The 23,017-nt window shown below is 43.7% G+C and overlaps 1 protein-coding gene across 2 annotated transcripts in view; it reads left to right on the top strand.

Moving 5' to 3' along the window:
• KIF16B (kinesin family member 16B) overlaps positions 1 to 23,017 on the top strand; it is a 613,875-nt gene that overhangs the window by 460,053 nt on the left and 130,805 nt on the right. For both annotated transcript variants that reach the window (XM_082252312.1, XM_082252313.1), the window contains 2 exons: positions 543 to 665; positions 7,411 to 7,500. In XM_082252312.1, the coding sequence (XP_082108438.1) occupies positions 543 to 665; positions 7,411 to 7,500 (213 nt within the window). The remainder of the gene's footprint in view (positions 1 to 542; positions 666 to 7,410; positions 7,501 to 23,017) is intronic.

A 23,017-nucleotide genomic window follows, 5' to 3' on the forward strand; every position in this document is an offset into this window, starting at 1 on the left:
TCGCGGTAAAAAATGCCGCAAAAATCGCGGTAAAAAACGCGCGAAAAACGCTACGCTCAGGTGTGAATGTAGCCTTAGGCTACATTCACACCTGAGCGTAGCGTTTTTCGCGCGTTTTTACCGCGATTTTACCGCGATTTTTGCGGCGTTTTTTACCGCGATTTTACCGCGATTTTTACCGCGATTTTTGTGCAGGCGTTTTTAGATTGAATAGAGATCAATGGAAAACGCCTGTAATCTGCCCAAAAAGAAGCTCATGTACTTTTTTGAGCGTTGGGCGTTTTGTATACAGCGTCAAAACGCTCAGATGTGAACAGGGGCCATTGAAATGAATAGGATTTGTCTTGTTGGGCGTTTTGAGAGCTGATCCTAGAGCAGAAAAACACCCCAAAAACGCCCCAAAACGCCTAGATGTGAACAGAGCCTTAGTGTGGATTCACAATGTTTATTTTAAGTAACAAATGTGTGAACATGTTATTTGAAAGAAAAAGCCACGTTCTGTGCACTCATTAAGCATTTTCTTCCTTTTTACTTGCCTGTAGAAATTGGTCTCGCGGTCACTAGGTGTGAATCCTGACGATCTCACAGATCCTGTGAAAATAACTATTCCTCGTTATGTTCTTTGTGGGCAAGGCAAGGATGAGCACTATGAGTTTGAAATAAAGGTAACCTAAGATTATTTCTTTGTTTATTAATTTATTGTGTGTGTTCAGATCTGTATTTTTTAGGGTAGGGTTATTTGGGTGCTGAACATTTGCTACATTGTGTTTTAAGATTTTTTGGTAGAATTTTATTCTTATTGACCTAATTTTACAGTCTTTACCCCAATACCTTTTCTCTATCGTTCATTCACAGACGCAACTCCTTATCTTCATTACTCATAGGGTTATGCTCCTCCTTCTTGGAATAGGCACTAGGAAAAAAAACTTTACCACACCTATGGGGCTGTCCCTGCAGGCATAACCCCTCATACGCTGCAATCATCAAACAGTTTTGTTATGCCTAGTGTTAGGAATAGGACCTAGCTCCCTGCTGAGACTTCAGTCTTAGCTGTAACAAGGAAAGTTTGTGATTTTTTTTTATTTTTTAACTAGTTAGTTCCTGAAGACCAAGATCCAGAGGAACTACAAGCAACAGCCGGTTGCAGTTTCGCACTGGATAATCTAGATCCTTAAGGTCTCCCAGCCTGGCCAACAAGCATGAGCAGGTTATAGTCCAGAACTAGGCCTCACCACGACAGTGCCCCAATGGATGGGGACGGGCCTGCGAGTGGACAGTCTCGCTGGGACGCATCGACCTGGAACGCCCTGAGTCGCAGCTTCCCCTTGGCTGACAGCACCCCCATCTCCTGGTGGGAGATGATCTGTTTTGGAGTGGCGCCCACCTAGTACTGTATTATGGTGAGTAAAATTGTGCCCCCAAACACCCTTGGCGTCGGGGGGTGGGCCCCTACCTGGAATGGTTGGACCTTAGGGGCTCCCTCGGTTCCCTGGCACCCCGGAGGACTAATCTGGTGTACCCCTTGGCATTCCCCTACCCCTAGCAGGTTTTACCTTTGGGGCAGTAATAATATGGCCGTTATGGCGCTTATATGAGGGGGGTGGATTGTCCTGGGTGGGTCCCTGGCTAGGGACCTTAAGATGCCTATTGTTTTGGGACCCCTTTGGGGGGTCCTGGAGACCACATGGTGCACCGTGGGGGCCACCGTTTTGCTGTGGTTCATGATCTCTGTGTTCCCATTAGTTTGCATTGGCAGACATTTTCTATACTTCCCCATTGAGAATTTATGAGCGGCCATTTTCTTGAGGTCCTTGGGATGGACAGGCATGCAGCATGGCTTATCATGATAGAGGCAGAGCTTCTTCCTCTTCCTGTGCAGTCAGTGTTAGTTTAGTTTTTACACTGATCAGGCTGGATGCTTCTCTGTGGTCTTTTAACGTTCCTGGGTTTCCCTGTGGGTTTTTTCCTCTTCTGCTCTGCTATTATTACATAATATTCAGGGATTGTGAATCCGCAGTAATTGCCATGGGACCGCAATTTTTGTGGTCTTAAAAGGGACATCACACAAAAAAAAATTTTATTTGAGCAATGGAGTCCTAGGATAAAAATTCACCTGCAGACCCCTTGTCATCTCTGGTGCTGCCAGCCGCAAACGCCCCCAGCCCTTACCTTCATCGGCAGGGTCTTCGGATTCTGAGACAGATATGGTCGCCACGGACGCAGACCACCTTGAGGGGTTGGTGTCTTTGCATTCTGACAGTAAAGAGGACCTGTCCTCATCAGCCACCGCACAGGAACACGCATTGCTGGAAGCCCTGATAGTTTCTGGGCGGGAGACCCTGAAATTGGCCGATGAACCTACAGCGTCAGATACGCAGGTGTCTTTTGGCTCCCGCAAATCCCATAAATCCGGCGATGTATTCCCTTGTCCAAAATTGTTTTATACTATTGTGGATGAACAATGGGGACGCATTAAGCACATGTTGGTGGTGCCTAAGTATTTTGCACGGCGTTATCCTTTTGTGCAGGGCCGGATTAAGAGCATCATTCATGGGCTTGGTGCTGAGGATTTTGAAGGGCCTTAAGGGCCGTGCCTTGGCATGCACCCAGAGGAGGAAGGGTGCAGCCATGCATGCCTAATTCAACATGGGATGCTGTCTCTGAAGCCCATAAACACATCCATGCATCGGCAACTGTCCCTCCTTGTCCGGCCTTCGTGCTGTGTGGGGAGGTTCTGAGGGAGCTGCCTGGGGAAGCGAGCATAGAAGCCAGACTTCTGTGTTTACAAGTGACAGAAGAGCGGTAACAGTGAATATGGCCAACCCGGGGCCTATATAAAGGTAGGGGCCTGGAGCTGCAGCTCCAATAGCCCCTACGTTAATCTGGCCCTGCTTTTGTGGAGGGTGTGTCCAATAGTTGGACTGTACCACCGAAAGTGGATTCGACAGTGGCCAGGTTAAATAAAGCAACTCTGGTACCGGTGGAAGAGTCTCCAACCTTTCCAGGTCCCATGGATGCACTGGTGGAATCCTTGTCTCGCTGTTTACTTGTGTTACCAGGTCACATGTTAAAGGCTACTTTTGTGAATGTTTAAGTAGTGCAGACTGCTACTGAATGGGTGAAGTTACTAAAAAGTAACTTGGAAACGGCATGGCTTCCCCCTGCGGTACTGGAACTAATAGACCAGTTGACCCAAGCCCTGGTGTTCATGTGTGATATGTACCTGGACTCAGCTTCGTTGGTGGCCAGGACCTCAGCAGGGGGGATTGCTATTACCGTAGGTGCATGGTATGGCTGAAATGCTGGTCGGCTGACCAGGCTTTTAAGACGCTGTAAATGATCTTCCTTTTACAGGGGAGAGGCTGTTTGGATCCTCCCTGGACAAGTTGATCAAAGGTATCTAAGGGCAAGGTGCCACGTACTAGGCGGGGGCCTTCCTTTACTGCTCACAAACGTTTTTTTCGTGCCTCCGGGTCTCAAGAAAAAGGTAAACCGTTTAGGTCTTCTGGGGGTTCCAAGAAGCTATGGTCGGGAAAATCTAAGTCCGGCCAATCTGCAGACAAGTCCTCAAATCTGCATGAAGGGGCGCCCTCACCCGAGTCTGGGGTGGGGGACGTCTTTGATTGTTTCCGGGACCCTGGACCTCCTTGATTCCGGACAAATGGGTTCACATACTGATCCGACTTGGATACAAGATCGAATTCCTGTCTCGTCCGTTGGACAGGTTCTTCCCATCCAATCTATAATTATCCCCAGGCCGGTTAAGGGACTTGCGAGGGGAGGTAAACAACTTGCTGTCGCAAGGGGTGATTGTGCCAGTTCCCGCTCAGGAACATTTTCAGGGGTTTCATTCAAACCTATTCACCGTGCCCAGAAAAAAGACAAGGCGAGTCCCATCCTGGATCTCAAGGCCCTGAACCGCTTTGTGCAGGTACAGAGGTTTTTTATATGGAGTCCATCTGCACGGTAGTAGCGTCTCTGCATCAGGGAGATTTCTTCGCCTTCATAGATATCAAGGATGCATATCTACACATCCCTATCTACGCTGGATACCAGCGGTTTCTTTGCTTTGCGGTAGCAGAGGAGCATTATCAATTTGTGGCATTACCCCTTGGTCTCGCCTCCGCTCCCAGAGTGTTTACCAAGGTACTAGCACTGGTATTGGCACTGCTTCGCCGGCGGGGTATTGCGGTACTGTGGTACCTGGACGATCTTCTGTTGAGAACGGACTCTCATTTAGCCTTGTTGGGGGATCTGACGATCATGGTCAGAACTCTGCAGGAGTTCTGTTGGAACATCAATTTCAAGAAATCTGCGCTGACTCCGGTTCTGAGAGTGGATTATCTGGTCTTGACTCTGGATTCAGCCTTGGCGAGGGTTTTTGTTTCCCTGGACAAGCTGAAAAAGTTTCGGGGGGCGATTCAGTTCTTGTTGGACACTAATCTGTCCTCTCTACGAGATTGCTTGCGAGCCTTGGGTCTGATGGTATGGAACTTCGAGGCGGTTATATTTGCTCAGTTCCATACAAGGTCTTTGCAAAGGGAGATTCTTGTAAAATGGAACAAGGATCCAAAGTCCTTGGATTCCTTGATTCGGTTGAGCCACAACACAAAATCTGCTCTTTTATGGTGGAAACAGTCTCCAGCACTGTGCAAGGGCAAGTCCTTCCTTCCTTTGTTTTGGATGGTGGTAACCATGGACACCAGCCTATCGGGCTGGGGCAGGGTGCTGGGAAAGCTCTGTGCCCAGGGTACCTGGGCGATGGAAGAGTCAAAACTTCTGATAAATGTTTTGGAGCACTGAGCGATAAAGGTTTTTCTGAGTCATTGTACGACTCTTCTGCAAGGTTGTCTGGTTCGTATTCAATCAGACCTCGCTTGGCTGTGGCTTACATCAATCACCAGGGGGGGCACCAAGAGTGTCTTGGCGGCCAAGGAGGTGGCCGAGATTCTGGCCTGGTCGAAAAGCTTAGTTTCAGCCCTCTCTGCTGTACACATTCCAGGTGTGGAAAACTGGCAGGCAGATTACCTGAGTCTTCAGGGGAGTTGGATCAAGGGGAGTGGTCCCTACACCCGGAGGTGTTACGCCTCTTGTGTGTTTAGTGGGGGACTCCCGAGGCTGATCTGTTTACCTCTCACCTCAACAAAAAGGTGCAGAGATATGTAGCTAGGTCTCGAGATCCTCTGTCCGACACCACAGACACACTGGTGGCTCCTTTGGGTCGGTATCGGCTGATTTATGCATTTTCCCCATTGAAACTCTTGCCGAGGCTTCTGTGCAGGATAGAGGTGGAAAACATTCCGGTCATTCTGATGGCTCCAGACTGGACTCACCAGTCTTGATACACAGACCTAATAAGGCTGGTTGCCGATACCCCTTGGTGACTTCCTCTCAGGGAAGATCTGCTGTCACCGAGTCCGATCTTCCTGCTTTGCAGTTGCTGGCTTTAACGGCATGGCTGTTGAAAGTCAGGTGTTTAGAGATGGGGGTCTTTATGACTCTGTGATTCCTACACTCTTGAAGGCTAGGAAGTCAACTTCCAGGAAGATCTACCATCGTACGTGGAAATCGTACATTTCACAGTGTGAATCGCTGAAGGTGCACCCTTGCTTGCTTTCAAACGCTAGGGTTATAGCTTTTTTGCAGAAGGGTTGAACAGCAGTTGTGTTTTGGGTACTATCAAAGGCCAATTTTCGGCTTCGGCTATATATTTTAAATGCCCCTTAGCCACGCATGTCCTAATTCGGACTTTCATCCAGGGAGTGCGTCATATGGCTCCCCTGAGGCGATCCCCGTTACCTCCGTGGGATCTAAATCTGGTGTTATATGCTCTTCAAAAGCCTCCTTTTGAAAAAATTCGGGAGATTGCGGTGCTTTCTTTGTCTCAGAAGGTTACCTTCTTGGTGGCGATCACTACTGCCCGCAGGGTATCTGAATTGGCGGCGTTGTCTTGCCGCTCACCTTATCTGGTGGTACACAGGTATAAGGTGATACTTCAACCTAATCAGTCGTTCCTTCCTAAGGTGGTTTCTGATTTTCATCTGAATGAAGACTTTGTGTTGCCTTTACTCTGCCCTAAACCTCAGCATCCTAAGGAGTATGCCTTGCATTCTTTGGATGTGGTTCGGGCGATCAGGCTTTATTTAAATACCACTGAGTCCTTTAGAAAATCAGACGCTCTTTTTGTCCTTACTGATGGACCTCGTAAGGGATTGGCTGAGTCTGCTGCAACTATTTCTGGATGGATCAGGCAGACGGTGATGCAGGCCTATTCACTGAGGGGTCAGGTTCCTCCTTTCCCAGTGAAGGCTCATTCTAAAAGAATGCTCAGTGCTTCTTGGGCTTTTCGCTATCAGGTGTCTTGCTACAAGTTTGCAAGGCGGCAACTTGGCCATCTGTGCATACGTTCACAAAATTCTACAAGATAAATGTGTTGGCATCTGCGGAAGCTTCTTTTAGCCACAAGGTTTTGCAGGCTGCAGTTTAAAAGATAACTCTGTTTAGTTTCTCTTTGAGGGTTCAATTTTTTCCGGGTGAGCTCCAATTGTTCCTGGTTGAGCTCCATGTTACCTGGTTGGCTAAGTTTAGCCATTGGGGACTTACGTTTTGTTTCTGCGTTGTTTCCCACCTGTCAAGATTATACTGCTTTGGGACATCCCAATGAGTAATGAAGATAAGGAGCTGCGTCTGTCGATGAACGATAGAGAGAACTGGATTTTTGTGAGAACTAATTGTAAAATCTTTTTCTCTGAAGTTCGACAGACGCAGCACCTGCCCCTCTACTTCTGAGGTATGGGGTTTTTTGTCTTCTAAACACTGCTTACAACTAAACTGTTTGATGATAGCAGAGTCTGAGGGGTTATGCCTGCAGGGACAGCACCCATAGGCAAGGTTAAGTGATTTCCTGCCTTGTGCCCATTCCTAAAAGGAGGAGCATAACCCTATGAGTAATGAAGATAAGGAGCTGCGTCTGTCGATGAACTTCGGAGAAAAGTATTTTACGGTGAGTTCTTACATAAATCCAGTTTTTGCTGTTAATTTAAGGCCAAAGGTTAATATTGACTTGGGGTATTTTTAAAATGCCAGCTCCCCTTTATTTCCAGCTGTGCATAGTTACCTTCCCTTTGTTTTTGCTGTTGGGAGCAGACACAAAGCCCCTATATTAGCTTCAAGTCATTACTGCTAGCATGCACAGGGTTCAGGGCTCTCTCCCTTCTTTCATGTTACAGAGTAGACTGCTTAAGCGCCACACCTTGAATTAGCAGCTGGTTTTGTTTTGTTTTTTTTATTCTGGCAGTCAGACATTGGGTCAGGGGAATGAAGGAAGCAGAGTATTCTGCAGATGGGGTCAATGCCATGCTGTCGCTTCAACCTGAATATATAGAGTTGTTTTTTTTTTTTGTTATGCAGATCACTGTCTTAGAGGAAACATGGACGGTGTTCAGACGTTACAGCCGATTTAGAGAAATGCATAAAACGTTTAAGTTAAAGTATCCAGAGGTATGTTTGTGTAATGTTTAGCTATTATATATGATTAAAATTGAATATGGTTTAGTTTGAATCTGCAGTGGTGATCGAAGCTCAGTAAGCCGACAATATGTACAAGCCAGGCCGGTTTCCACCTAGTACTATGTATGAAATTATGCAAATATAAAGGATATGTATTTCAGCAGTGCAGTTACCTAAGAGTAACCCATATTGGGATTTATTTTCTAAAAGGGGAGCTGTGAGAAATGTAATATATAAATTGGTTTAGGGTAAGTGTACATGGGCATTTGAGAACAATTTGAGCTGAGTTTGAGTGTATTGTGCTCCATCAGATTGTGTTCACATTGCATTCTACTACCATTAAAATGCTGTGTATACTGATGTCAGAAGCAGACCTTTTATTCTAGTCCTTAAAGACTATTTCACTCCCCTCTGTCTGCTGGGTTGTCCTCAAAAAACATACTCACGCGCTCAGCAAATCATTTGGTGTCTGGTGTAATCTTGTGTGCCTTAACAACATGTTGGGTCCCATGCCAACATCTTCTATACAGACTTTATCAGGGGACCAGCTGTCTCTTCCTTGTTCCTGCAGTGGCTCCTGATGACACGCCTTGGTGCAGTGAAGTAAGGAAATTGCATGGCTTATGCACAGTGTAGCAGAAATTACCCGAAGCCTCCTGGGATGCATGATGACTGTATCCTAGAAGGATTTGCAAAGGCAAACGTAATTTTTAGCTAGACAAAAAATACAGAAGTGTGGGGCCAGAACCAGTAAAAAATAAAACAATGGGACGGACAAGGGTATTTGGGGGGTGGTGGTGAAGGTTATTCTTGCCTAGACACTCAATATGCATATGTTGATTTTTATGTGTACTGTCCCATGCTTCTCTCTTTTGGTAAGTGGCATGGCCCATCACATTCAAGAAACAATAGGGAGGCTTTAGAAATTGGAGCATAGGGGTCTAGCTGGAAGTTTATTTGAAATGAGTTTACCTTTTGTCAGATCAATCCTTGGGTCTACCGATCATTTTTAAATGGGTTTTCTAAAAAGGTTGCCTCTGCTATGTATGTTGCTCTTAATATGCTCAATATGAATTGCTGGTATTTACTTTATAGTGTCTATCAGCTCCAGTGTGCGAATGCTGGCTGTAGATTTTAAAAGATTTTAGCAGGCCTTAGCAAGTCTCTAACATTACCTCCCCACTTCCTCACCTTTTAAGGAGAGACTTTTTAGCACACAGTATGTAGACAAAGGAAACTTCCCTGCCATGGCCCTAGTTATATAGACTACAAAAATCTAATATGCAGAAAATGATTGACTAAACCACACAAGTGCTTGTTTCACCTCTATTTCTCCTTTATCTCCTTTTTCTTGGTTAACAAATGCAGTAATATAGAGATTGGATGAAAAGATTAGTGTAGAATGACACTTTTGGTAATTAAATAGTGAATTTTGTAGAGATGTACACGTCCGATAAAGAAGAGGGACAACTAAGGATGAATAAGAGACAGAGGGATTAAGTCCAAAAAATGAGGGACAGTCCTTCCAAATGAGGGACGTTTGGGAGGGAATGTACTGGCTGTACTGAATCTTGCATAAAATCTGCTGAAGTTTTTTTTACAACGATGTCCAACACTTCCTTTAAAATCTGCATTCAGCACTCCCTGCTTAGAGCTAAAGGATGCTTTAAGAACTTTAATAAATGTACTTTTTGAATGGTTTGCTGGTTGAAGTGCTTTCTAAATCTGAAGCTCACAAGACACTAAGATGAAACAATGACTGTGCATTTAGAGGGACACGGTTGGTCACTCCACAAAGCAAGCATGTAGACAGCGATAGGATTATTTTGGCTCAGTTAGTTTGCAATTAAAAAGAATGTGACTGACAGGAAGAACATTTTTGAAGTGTTTTAGCTACTGACATGTCTCGCTTCAGTTATTGAAATGCAGCAGACAGTTGACTTCACCGAGTGAACCTTATGACTGTCAAAACCAAATAAATCGAATCAGCCCAGAACTTGCATTTCCACAGCTGAATACCTGCGGTGTAATTATTTTAGGTATTTTTACTCTAAAATCAGCACAGTCTCTGCCACCAGTTTCTTTAATGTTCCATTGTATTCAAAGCAGATGAGCTCAGAAGACATCAATGAACAGCGAGCATTTAAAGCCACGTAGACTGTTTCACATTTTCCTCGCTTTTAAGTCTGAGAAAAAGGTGAAGCTTCCAAGAATCAAATGTAAAACCAGTTTAAACTGTTTCATTAAGATTCCCTTAGATTAAAGTATCCAAAGTTTGGGGAAATGAATGTGCCTGCTGTGCCGCTAGCAAAATTTCATTCTGCGTGAGCAACTGTATTTTCTTTTCTAATCACTGTATTCCTCAGTTCACAGATTCCGGTGTCAAATCCCAGCATCACATTACGGTTCTAAGAGAGTCTTTTATGCTTTGAAATTTTTTACTTAACTCTCATTATTACTAAAACTTTTTTTTTTTTTCGTAAGCACAAACATTTTTAAGGATATTAAATGTACCCAAATTCAAATATAAAGCCCAACTCCAGCTAAAACTTTGTATTTGTTTTAGATAGTGCCGCTAAAGGTTGGAACATCCAGTTGTTTTTTATTGAAAATATTTTTAATGCCATCTGTAGCTTCCTGTCCAGGTGACAATTGTCCCCCCCCCTCCCAATTTCTTATCTGGTGCAACACAGGGACAGGATTATAGAGTTAGTATCTGGATTTTTGGGGTGCTACTTAGAGTTATAGGGCATACACCAACCATTGTTAAAATTTATTATAGAGTTGTGCTCAAAAGTTTGCATGCCCTGGCAGAAATCGTGAAATGTTGGCACTGATATTGAAAATATGACTGATCATGCCAAAAAACTGTTGTTTAAGGATAGTAATCATATGAAGCCATTTATTATCATGTGGTTGTTTGTTTGTTTTTTTTTGTTTTTTATTAAAAGCAGAAAATACCCAAATGGCCTTGATCAAAAGTTTCCATACCCTGGAATGTTATCCTTGGTACAGACACACAAGGTGACACACACAGGTTAAAAAGGCAATTAAAGGTTAATTTCCCCATCTGTGGCTTTTTAGATTGCAATTAGTGTCTGTGTATAAATAGTCAGTGAATTTGTTAGCTCACACGTGGATGTACTGAGTAGGCTAGATACTGAGCAATGGGGCGCAGAAAAGAACTATCAAAAGACCTGCATAACGAAGTAATGGAAAAGACAGAAAAGGATATCAAAAGATATCCAAAGCCTTGAATATGCAAGTCAGTACTGTTCAATCATTTAAGAAATGGAAAATTCAGGGATCTCTTGATACCAGGCCAAGGTCAGGTAGACCAAGAAAGATTGGTCTACAATCAAAAAAAAAAAAAAAATCCCACAGGAAACCTCAGTGGAAATACAGACTGCTCAGGAAAAAGACGATGTGGTTGTTTATAAGGAGCTCAATACAGTGATACCAGAACAAAGATTAGCTGCATGTTCCAGGTGCCAGAAAAAGCCTTTACTGCGCCAGTGCCACAAAAAAGCCCAGTTACAATATGCCAGACAACACACCTTGACATGCCTAACTGGGCTTTTTTGTGACAATAAATCTTTAAACCGGAAATCCCAAATTTTGTGTTGTCCCCAGAAAAGTAATAGAGGGGAAATATTCCCATGGGGACACTAGTTCTGGTGACCAGGAGGTCCCTAAGGAATTCTCTTAATTTGTAGGGATCACCAATAAGTTCTCGAGTTTAGTGCAAGACAAATATTCCACCAAAATAGTATCCCTTTTCACCCCCCTGTTTTTCGATTGTGCAACTTATCCATAAATCCACATATAACCCTATTTAGAGGATTGTCATAAAATCTGTCATGCCTGATGGGGGAACGGTTCTTCTACAGTCTTCTCAGGTTCATTGACCTGTTTCCTCTGTAAGTTGGGATCAAATGACTATAGTATATAAGTGGGGATGCTCACACAGTGGTGTACCTCAGTTCAAGATAATGCAAATAGATACACACAGGAGTATATCCGACTGCCCCCAATCTCCAAGGTAAAAATGGGATGTAGGGGAAGGCTTCGGGCCAGGAGAATTCTGGAACACAGAACACAGGTGGTGAATCTTTATGAATGAAAGTAAAAAAAAAAAATTTCATGGCGCTCTCTGATGTTGGTGGGTGGTACACCATAAGGGAAAAAAGGTAAAACTAGGTAAAAAAATATATGTTGAAAGATGAGGGGGGAGGGCGGGGGGTGGGGCCACGGCCCACGTACAGCAGGTGCCAGCTGGAGCAAGGAGAGGCTCTAAGGAATGTAAGCAGAAAGAGAGCAGCGCCAGCTTAGTGAAGCATAAGGTTTATTCATACATAAAACATGTAGTAACTTACTCTGAGGTAAGTATGGGCCAGTGTGGTAGGTAAATGGGATCATCCATCTTCTTCTCCTTGGTACCGTTGTGTTGAGGGAAGGTTGCAGGGTGCCGGTATAGCTCGTAGAGGCTGTGGTTTGGCAGCCTGTCTGTTAGTAATGTGGCTGTTTGTATTGCGGCGGTGGAGGACTCTTGGTGGGGCTCCACTTCCTGCTTCCGGTCAGCCTGACGTCACTTCCGGTGAGGAGGAGGGAAGAAAGGAGTTGCTAGCTTTCGGAGCATCCGTGCTCCTTCATTAGGCAGTCTTTATGACAATGCCAGACTTCTGGGTCCCAAAATTCACATCCAAATAAAGATATCTCCTGCTCATAGAACATTAGCGATAGCAAAAAGACCAAAAGCTCAGAACCTTGCAATATAATCTCTAGTCTAGTAATTGTGTATGTGCCCCAATATAGGTCCTTCATGCCTGCCAGCCACCCTAAGGGAGCAGAGAGAGAGGGAGATACCATAACTTCCACTATCCTACGCTAAAACAAGGACAGGAAGCCAAAGGGAAATCTCCAAAACATGGTCACAGAAAGAAAAAAAAAAAAGAAAATGTACGTCTTGCCCATTCACACCTAAGCTAAAAGTTGGGCTTTAACATAAAGCAATAGTAACAACCTTGCTGAGATTCTTAAGTGTTATCAGGAGGCTGATATACCTCTGAGACGCTCCTGTAGGAAATGCTGCTTCTGGCTGGCTCCCTTTTAGTTCTGGCCACATGTTTCAAAGCTTAGCTAGTGTGAGATCTGGACTACAGAACGCCACCTCCCCTCATCTCCTTAACTTGGGGAGAAGGGTCTCACAGAGAGAACTGGGCAGGACTGATAATGCTGCCAACTGATAACAGTAAAGGAAGGTAGGAGCTCCTAACTTCCTGTGTTCCCTGTCTGTGCTGCACTCTTTTTGTCAGTACATTGTTCTCAGCTATCTCTTTGGACTACCTCATATCTAAGGATTGGTAAGCTGCAATATGTAACATTTTTCTTCTTATGTTTAGATATACTTTAAGATATTCATTCAGTCGATTTGCAAAAAAAAATGCAAGTCCGTGCACCCAAAATAAAGGATACAGGACTTTTTTTTTAGAACATAGTACACTATTGCACACTCAACATAGTATTAATATCTTTGCACACTCAGTGCAAAGATATTAATTTTAGGTGGATGTGGCTTTTAAAATTGGATTTTCGGCATCTACTGAACGTGCATGTTAATTGCTAGTTACTCCTCCGGTGCTGCAACTATTATGGTAATTATTCTAAAATACAATAGCGTATAGTTTGCTCAAGATAACCCGTAGGTCAGTTTTTATCATTCCACACTATTACAAGAGGAATATAGATGGTCTTTGTGCACTGTCAGATATTATGAACACGGGATGCTTCATAATTAAAACACATCTTTATTATATTAGAACTCTATCCTTGCACATATACAAAGAAAAAAGCAACATGACTTTTCATCTGTAAGTCCCATTAGGGAAGAAGTAGTATAATTGCTCTGCAATTCAATTGAATTACATTTTTCTCAAACATGTAATTATCCTTTTTTTTGTATTGATAACCTTTTCATGCTACTTTGAATTTACACATTTTTAATGCTGAGCTTAATTCTTCTTACATACCAAAGTACCAGTTACACATCTAACTAGGAATCAGTGATGACAAAGTGGATGCACACCCCTCAACGAGTATACATTACAGCCTCTAAAATAAAATGCAATAACTGCGTGTGCCTTTTTATACCTAATTTGCGTTTGGTTGAACCTACTGTACCTGTTGATCCTGCCAGTGTCTCATTCTTTCTGATTTTTGGTAGCATTGATCTGTGGGCTCATCTGCAGCGCTGCCACTTCAAACGCATGCTGCAGGTTCGTAATTTTAAAAAGTCGCATCTGCAGCCTACCGCACCCCAAGATGTTCCTAGTCGTATGCAATTGCAAAAAGGAAAATTCCCCTGGTTGTGGGACTTTATAGGCACTCATAAAAGTAAAACTTAATGAGACATATTAAATATTGTATCAAAAAATCATTTATTGAAAATTACATAAAGATTAAAAAAATGGCAAGCTCAACAAAATACATCACATCATCAAGCGAATAGTGACCACATGACCCCAGGGTAAGAACCCAACGCGTTTCGGAGTGACATTAATTAGTCCTTCTCAGGGGTGACCTTGGATAGTGGTATATTCTGCTATGTTGATTTGAAATTGTAAGCCTGCCCAAGCTTTAAAAACAGGTAGTCAGAGTGCTCAGACCAATCACCGAGAAATGCTGTTCAAAGATGTCAGGAAGGGTTCTTTTATTGATCATAGTCTCAAGAGATAAAATCTCAATAGTGTGTGCTATCGAGCCTGTTAGGGCTGGGTGGGGACAGCTGAAACCCAGAGAATGGCAATCCTGCTACATCTTTGAACATCATTTCTCGGTGATTGGTCTGAGCACTCTGACTACCTGTTTTTAACAAATCCTTCACAGTTTCTCCTTCATTTATCCTCACAGCAGTCCTGCATCTGATCTGCAGTACTAGGCTCTGTCCCTGCCCTTGGTGACTAGAAAATAGAACAAACAAAGTGGTCATGTGTCCGCTAATGGATCTTTGAGAAAAAGGGGATTTACATTTTGGATGAATCTTTTAATAATCAATACTATGGGCTATACTGAAACTTGAAACAATGTCATATAATTCAGATGTATCATTGCAAATTATCACTAATTCCTGAAGTAATTTAACATATATGCGATCAGCGGCTTATTTTGCTGCTAGCCATGAAGTTCAGTCTGGGGGATCTCTCAAACACATTGTGAAGATCCCCAACTAGAAAAGAAGCATTTTCTGGCCTAACAAATTAGGCGCAATAAAATAAGCTTTCCCCAGTAAACTATTTGTTAACATTTTTCCCCAGCACTTTCAATGCTGTTGGCTTCTGCTCTCTCTGTGCTGCTTCCCAAAACTTCCAGTCTTAACAGGAAAGCATTAACAGCAAACAGAGCAGTCTCCAGTCAACCTGTTAGCTTGAGGAAGGAAAAAGCGAGGAGGAGGGAGGAACCGGGGAATACCTTGTCATTCTAGGCTTTAAAAACTGTGGTTTTAATATCAATTTAAGTTGTATTGATCTGTTTATGTGATCAAGCTCTTATTGGAGGAAACGTTAGAGAGGGGCAGTCCAGGGTGGGGCTGCAGTGTGCTATGGTTGGGCTTCCTTTAGTTGGCAGACAGAGATCCAGGCTTGGACTGGTGACATCTTTCTACATGTCTATTGAAAGTATTATATTATAGCTGTGTGATAAGTGAAAAAATAGCTGTACTGTATATCATGCCTGAGATCCAGTTCTGTCTTCTCTTTGTAATGTTTTCTCAAGCTTATCTCATTCCTAGAAAACAGAGCTTCCTGTGAATGGTGCAGGTGTGCTTAGTCCAACTCTATTTTGTTCTTGGAATGATACAGAAAGTCTGCGTCTCCCTGCTAGAACACAGCGCTGTATACTGTATGTAGCTGAGGTTACATACAGTTAATAAAGCGTGCCAAGCAATTGCACCTGTTAATGCACTAAATAGTTTGTTTGGGACAAACAAGTTATTTAAGAGGATTTTAAACATGGAGATCAGCTTTAACCTTTTTCTGCTAGTGGGTGCTGTCCTTTTAAATGGATCTCAACACCAAAAACCATGGGGGGGGGGGGGGGTTCTAATCATGTGATTACAGTGAATGCTCATTCCACCAGCCTCAGTTAGAACAGTGAATGAGTATCGACAATGAGAGCTTGGTCACAGTGCTGGGACTCCCGGCACAAAACAGTGCTGTCTGCAAATATGTCCACCGACACACTGCCACTTATATGCGTATGGCCTGCAGGAGGGGGTTAAAGTAGTTCTAAAGGCTGAAGGCTTTTTACTCTTATGCATTCTATGCATGAAGGTAAAAAACCTTTTGTGTGCAGTAGTCCCCCCCCAAGCCCCCCCCCCAATAATTACCTGAGCTCCCTCTCAATCCAGCCATGTGCATAAGAGCAGTAGCTCTCCAGGGACTCTACCTCCTTACTGGCTGAGACAGCAGCGGTACCCATTGGTTCCCGCTGCTGTCTATCACAGCCAGACAGCCAGAGGAGAATGAGGGGATGGGGACGAGCTGTAGCTCTGTGTCTGAATGAATATGCAGAGCAGCGGCTCTGGAATGCACCTGCTTGGGTTCCCCCATTACAAGCGGCTTGCTCTGGGGGCACTTGACAGGAGGGAGGGGCCAAGAGCACCATCTGGGAACCCAAGAAGAGGAGGATCTGAGCTGTTCTGTGCAAAACGGCTGCACAGAGCAGGTGTGTATGACAAGTTTTTTTTTTTTTTTGCCTTTAAAATTACTTGAAATTGACTAGATTCCTGACCACCCGCCGCAGTTCTACTGTGGCCGGGGGGCCGTCCTGCATGAACTGACGTAAGTATACGTCGGTTGTGTGCCTGCAGCTTGGGGGCCAGCTAGGGGATTCGTCAGCGGGGACACTGATTCACGGGGCAGGCAGCTCCGATTGCCGCTGGGCACCCGTGATCGCTCCCCGCTGAGAGAAAAGAACGGTCAGCTTTTGTAAACACAGCTGACCGTTCTTCTCTCTGGAATGATCACCGAGTGCCTGTGATCCTTCTATGTAGGAACACAGGTCTCTGTGATCATTTCACAAGCCACACCCCCATACAGTTAGAAACACGCCCCTAGGTACACAACCCCTTGATCACTTACTGTGTTAACCCCTTCCCTGCCAGTGTCATTATTACAGTAACAGTGCATATTTTTAGCACTGATTACTGTAGTAATGTCACTGGTCCCCCCAAAAGTGTCAAAAATGTCAGTCAGGGGTCCGATCTGTCTGCCGCAATGTCGCAGTCCCGCAAAAAATCGCAGATCACCGCCATTACTAGTAAAAATAAAAAAAAAAAACAGAATTTCAGAATTGACGCATTTTTTTGTTTATAGCGCAACAATTAAAAATGGCAGAGGTGATCAAATACCACCAAAAGAAAGCTCAATTTGTGGGGGAAAAAAAGAACATAACTTTTATTTGTGTACAGCGCTGCACAATCGACCATTAAAATAACGGAGTACCGAATCGCAAAATATGGCCTTGTCATTAAGGGGGAAAATCCTTCCGGTCCAGAAGTGGTTAAGCAGGCTGGGCCCCTGTTGCAGCAGAAGTTGAGGAGCTGTGTTGTCTTACAGTGGTGCATAAATCAAAAACAGGTTGCATAGAATAAACATCTTCTGTCAGTTAGATTGATCTCCATAAAATGTTATGAACAAAACAGATGTCAATGAGTTTTACAAATAAATTTTCCTTTTTATTAAACATATAAACAAGACAAAGAGTTACAAATAAGGTACATCACCCTACACAGAAGTAATCAGTACATACAGAAAAAAAACAGGTGACATTGGCACACCTATAGCATCAATCCAGGCCGACCAAACTTTATCAAATTTCTTAGGACAGTTCCTACTATCGTATGTGAAGCGATAGAATGGAAGCATCTTAGTAACAGCGACTATCCAGGTTTTCCGGGTGGGGGGCTCAGTTAGCTTCCACCGCAGAAGGATTTCTCTCCTAGCATAAAATAAAGCATAGGTGATACACAATTTAGCATGTTTATCCCCAACCACTTCTGTAAGATTGTTCAATAAAGTACCCTTGGGTCCAATGGGACCGTTGTATCAAAAGTTTCCCCTAGAGTGTCCGTCACCGCTTTCCAAAAGGATGCAAGCTCAGGACACGACCAAACAACTTGAAAAAAGGTGCCAATATCACGCCCACATCGGGTACAAGAGGGGTTAGTCATAGGGTATATTCTGGCAAGGCGTTGAGGCGTATAATATGCTCTATGTAAAAATTTAAGTTGTATAAATCTGTCCCGAGCCGATATCATTGAGGGAATGTAGTTACTAACCGAGTCCTCCCATTCCTCAACAGTCAAATCCGAAATATCCCCCTTCCATTTATTATAAATTTTCTCAAGAGACTGACTATAGTCCATCGATAACAGCAAGTATATAGAAGAAAGGGGCTTACCTATGACCTTAAAGGTCAGCATTCGTTCCAAAGGGTCCGATTCCAAAACAACCGGGCTTTGGAACTGAGCTCGCATAGCATGACTGAGCTGCCAATAGCGAAATTCCATAGTTCTAGGCAATGAGTGTAATTGTTGGAAAACCTCAAACCCTGGAAGTTTTCCATCTTTAATAACATGTTTCATGGTCACAATCCCTTTAGCAGCCCATATCTGAGGATCAGGAAGTTGTTGCAGGTGTAGTAAATTAGGATTACCCCACAACGGAGTATGGGGGGAAATATACAAGGGTTTCTTATACACCGCTTGTGCCCGAGTCCAAACCCGTAGTACCGTCTTCATCAGACCGGTGGTCTGGGGATGCGCCCGTTCACCCCGAAAGACAAGGTTACTCAGGGCCGCATAAGATCCCAGTAAGGCTGCTTCCAGTGTCACTGCGGAGTTAGACTTGGGCTGGGAAAACCACCACCGGACCGTCACCAATACAGCCACCCAGAAATAGAGCTGGAAATTTGGAAACGCTAAACCTCCCCTTGAAAGTGGGAGATACAGCGTCCGCCTGGCGACCCGCAGAGTGCGCCCAGCCCACACAAAGGATGTTACCATATTGTCTAATCTAGAGAAAAAAGTTTTTGAAATATCATTGGGGGAATTATGAAAAAAAATACAAAAACTTCGGAAGGTAACTCATTTTCAATAAGTTAATCCTACCTACCGGGGATAAGGGAAGCATACGCCACAACGCAAACCTCTTAATTAACTGAAGGAACAAGGGTTCAATATTATTTTGCTGATAAACATCCAGCGTTGGGCCCACCTTGATACCCAGGTACATCATATCCTGAACCCATTTCAATGGTGTCTGGGTATCAATTAGGGGGACCAGTGGGTGTAATGGAAAAAGGACAGACTTAGACCAATTGATACGTATACCAGAAAAACTACCAAAAATATTAAATAGTTGTAAAGCCCTATGCAATGATGTGGAAGCGTCAGCCAGGTAAATCAAAGTATCGTCCGCGTATAAAGACAATTTCTCCTCAATAACACCTACTCTAATGCCGCATACCCGTGGGTCCGCCCGCAGCATAATCAATCAGATGTCCATGAGTTAGTTCGGAGCCAACATTATGGATGTCAATTTTATTTTTAATTCTTAGAGTGGGATTTAGTTTATATGCCTAAGTCCCGGTTCACACTTCTGCGATGCGGGAACGCTGCAAATTTGCAGCGTGTTCCCGCATCCGCACCCCTGGCAGTTCACACTGCCATATGCGATACGCTGGGGGTGTCAATTAAAAGTTAACGACAACCCCAGTTGAGATCGCATATCGCAGTGCGATCTGCAAGTTTGCACAGAATCGGATCGCACTAGTGTGAACTACCATGCGATCAGATTCTGCTGCGGATAAAAAAAAGGGTCATGTGCGTGTTTAGTGCGATTGCGGTGCGAATTCAGCCATACAAACTATGGCTGAAATTTGCTCCGCACAGAGATCGCATGTAATTTAGGAGTAGTGCGCTCCGAATTACATGCGATCTCTGTGATCGCACTAATGTGAACCGGCTTTTAGCGCCGGTTCACATTACCGCGACGCTACTTGCAGGGGCGACCTCCGAGATTGCGGTGCGAGCAGCGCGCCGCGACCTCGGAGCGGCCGCCACGGACTTCATAACATTGAAGTCTATGGCGGTCGCCTCCTGGTCGCCCCAAAGAAGCTCCGGACCCTTTTTCTAGGTCGGAGCGACTTGTGTCGCTCCTATTAGAACGGGTCCGCAGCTTCCCTATGGGAGGCGACCTGCGGCGATCTGTGAGGCGACCAGGTCGCCTCACAGGTCGCCCCAGTGTGAACCGGCACTAACTGTGACTTGAAAATTTGTGGAATAAAACAAATATCTGATGATTGCTGTATTTTTAGTGACTGCAGATAAACAAATATGCAGGTGCACATTTTCTGTTCATTTGTTTTCATTCAGAATGCTAGAATTTATGCAGCATTAGAAGTGAATGTATCATCTTTTTGGTGTGTTTTTCGGGTGTTCGAGATCTCAACTTGATGTAAATAATCCTAATGATATGTGTTTCTTTTTTTTCACCATGTTTCTGTCTACATTTAGTAATTATTTTTAAAAAAGAAGAATTATGCTCCGGTGCTTAATTGGTTGTTGTGCGACTCGATCTTTTAAGGACACAACTTCGCTGGTTTAGTCGCCGTTGCGGCTGTGCTGCCACTCCTAACAGTCGGGGGAAAACCAGAAGAAAAAATACAGAGGGCACACCAACCTAGCGCATTCATTTTACAACCATTTATTTAAAACAAAACATATATATAAGTGATCGACCGATCTAGTTTTTTTAATGCCGATACCAATATTTTGGTCATCGGATATCGGTATCGGCCGATATTTTCGGACATGTAAAAAAAATTTTTTTTTTTCTCCAAAGGTACTCCTTGTGGAGGGATCTGGGGGTCTTAATAACCCAGTATTTTTTTTGCTAGAAAATTACTTGGAACCCCCAAACATTATATATATATATATATATATATATATATATATATATATATATATATATATATATTTTTTTTTTTTTTTAGCAGAGACCCTAGAGCAGGGGTGCAAGTGCGCCCTAGCCCATCCATTTGTGTGACAATAGCGAAGAAAAATTCACTATTGTCACACGGATCCTCCTCCTGGCCAATCAGGAAGTGGGTCCGAAACCCGCTTCCTGATTGGCCGAAAGGCAAACTCATGCCATTAGCCGAGGAGGAGGCGCGAGAACTCGAGGAGACGCCGCCGCCGCAGGTAAGTGCACTGGTCTCTCTGCATTGAAAAGGGGCACGCTGTGGTCACTCTGCATTGAAAGGGGGCACGCTGTGGTCACTCTGCGTTGATGGGGGCACGCTGTGGTCGCTCTGCATTGAAAGGGAGCACGCTGTGGTCACTCTGCATTGAAAGGGGGCACGATGGTCACTCTGCATTGAAAGGGGGCACGCTGGTCAGTCTGCATTGAATTCGTTCATATTTTTTTTCCCCTAACAGTGTCTGAGGGACGTGAACTGGCCCCCTGTTTAAAAAGTTTGAGGACCCCTGCCCTAGAGAATAAAATGGCAGTTGCAATATTTTATGTCACTGTATTTGCACATCGGTCTTTCAAACACAATTGTTTAGGAAAAATACACTATAATGAAAAAGAAAAAAACCTAAACAGTAAAGTTAGCCCAATTCTTTTGTATAATGTGAAAGATGATGTTACACCAAGATTCATGATCTATATTCGAATAAATGCTTTATATATATCTATATATATCTATATATATCTATATATATATATACATTAGTCTGTGTGAATGTATTTATTATTTACAGGAAGCTCACCTTTCTGACCTGACCACTTCATGTGACATAAACTCTGTCTGCACATAATTGCCTGGCGCATTGCTAGATTCTTCAGACAGCATCAAGTGACATGTCTTAGCTGACTTTCTGGTCACTTGGTAGGTGCTGCTGGAGACAGAAGGCATTGTTGCATGATCTTGATGTGTTATACTGTGGATTACTCTTATATGAATTTGTGCCCCTGTGTACTCGTGGTTATAACAAGTTCCTTCTGTGGTAAAGAACTAATGACAGCAGGAGTGAAAACGGCATGTTTCTATATTTTCTCTGATTACAAGAGAGGAAAGATGCTCATCAGGGTGAGACATTGCAAAGAATGATGATATTCTGACACCTTTCTAGCAAGCAGATCCTACTTCAATTCATATGAATGTGTGTGTGTGTACAGCTGATAAGTAAATCAGCGACATTGTCTTTATCTCCACATGTGTTTTTTTTTCTTTTGTTGGAATATCTGCTATATTCTCAAATACCCTATATATACACTGTATTTGTAGCTGATTACAAAAAAGAAAGTTTTCAAAATTGTATTATATCTCCTTAGTGCTTTTGTATTTTGGGAAACATTTTCACATAATAATCATCACTTTTGCATTTTTTGCTGTAGGGGCTTAGAAAACAAGAACAAGCAGCAAGGGGTGTATTTGGATTGTTAACCACTTAAGCCCCGGAAGATATTTTACCCCCTTCCTGACCAGGGCCTATTTTGCGATTCGGCACTGCGTGACTTTAACGGACAATTGCGCGGTCGTACGATGCTGTACCTAAACAAATTTGACGTCCTTATTTTCCCACAAACAGAGCTTTCTATGGGTGGTATTTGATCACCTGTGCGATTTTTACTTTTTGCGCTATAAACAAAAAAACAGCGTCAATTTTGCAAAAATAACAATATTTTTCACATTTTTTTTATATGAAATTCCCCCCAAAAAAAAGTAAAAATCAAAATTTTTTAACATTTTGGGCCAATTTTTTTTTACCATATGTTTGGTAAAAAAAATTGCAAAAAGCGTATTTTGATTGGTTTGCGCAAAAGTTATTGCGTTTACTAACAAAGGGAAAGATTTTTGTCATTTTTGTTGTTTTTTTTTTGAACGCGTAATGGCGGTGATCTGCGATTTTTTTTTTTTGCGGGACTGCGACATTGCGGTGCACAGATCGGACCCTTGACTGACACACTTTTGGGGTTACCAGTGACATTTCTACAGTAATCGGTGCTATACATATGCACTGTTACTGTAAAATTACACTGGCAGTGAAGGGGTTAACTTTTTTTGAGAGGGAGGGGTTATGCGTGTCCCTAGAGGCGTGATTCTAACTGTGATTGGCTGTGGCTTGAGGTTTAGGAACAGTGATCAACGGTCCTACATAGTAGAACCATATGATCACTATTCCTACACAGGGGAGAATGACAGGCGGCTTGTTTACATCAGCCACCTGCCTTTCTCCCGCTCTAGCGGACGATCGCGAGTGACCGGCAGACATCGGGTCCGCCGGTCACATGCGCGGGGGGGGTCCTTGACCACGTGGGAGTGGGAGCGCGCCTCCGGCGGCGCTCGCTCGCTCCCTAGACCCTCACAGGCTAGCGGCGTAGCCCTACGTCGCACTGCCTGTGAGGGGCTGACCGCCGACGTAAATAGTCGTGCGGCGGTC

Source organism: Pelophylax lessonae (genome assembly GCF_965119305.1).
Source record: "Pelophylax lessonae genome assembly, chromosome: 3".
In the NCBI taxonomy this organism is placed as follows: domain Eukaryota; kingdom Metazoa; phylum Chordata; class Amphibia; order Anura; family Ranidae; genus Pelophylax; species Pelophylax lessonae.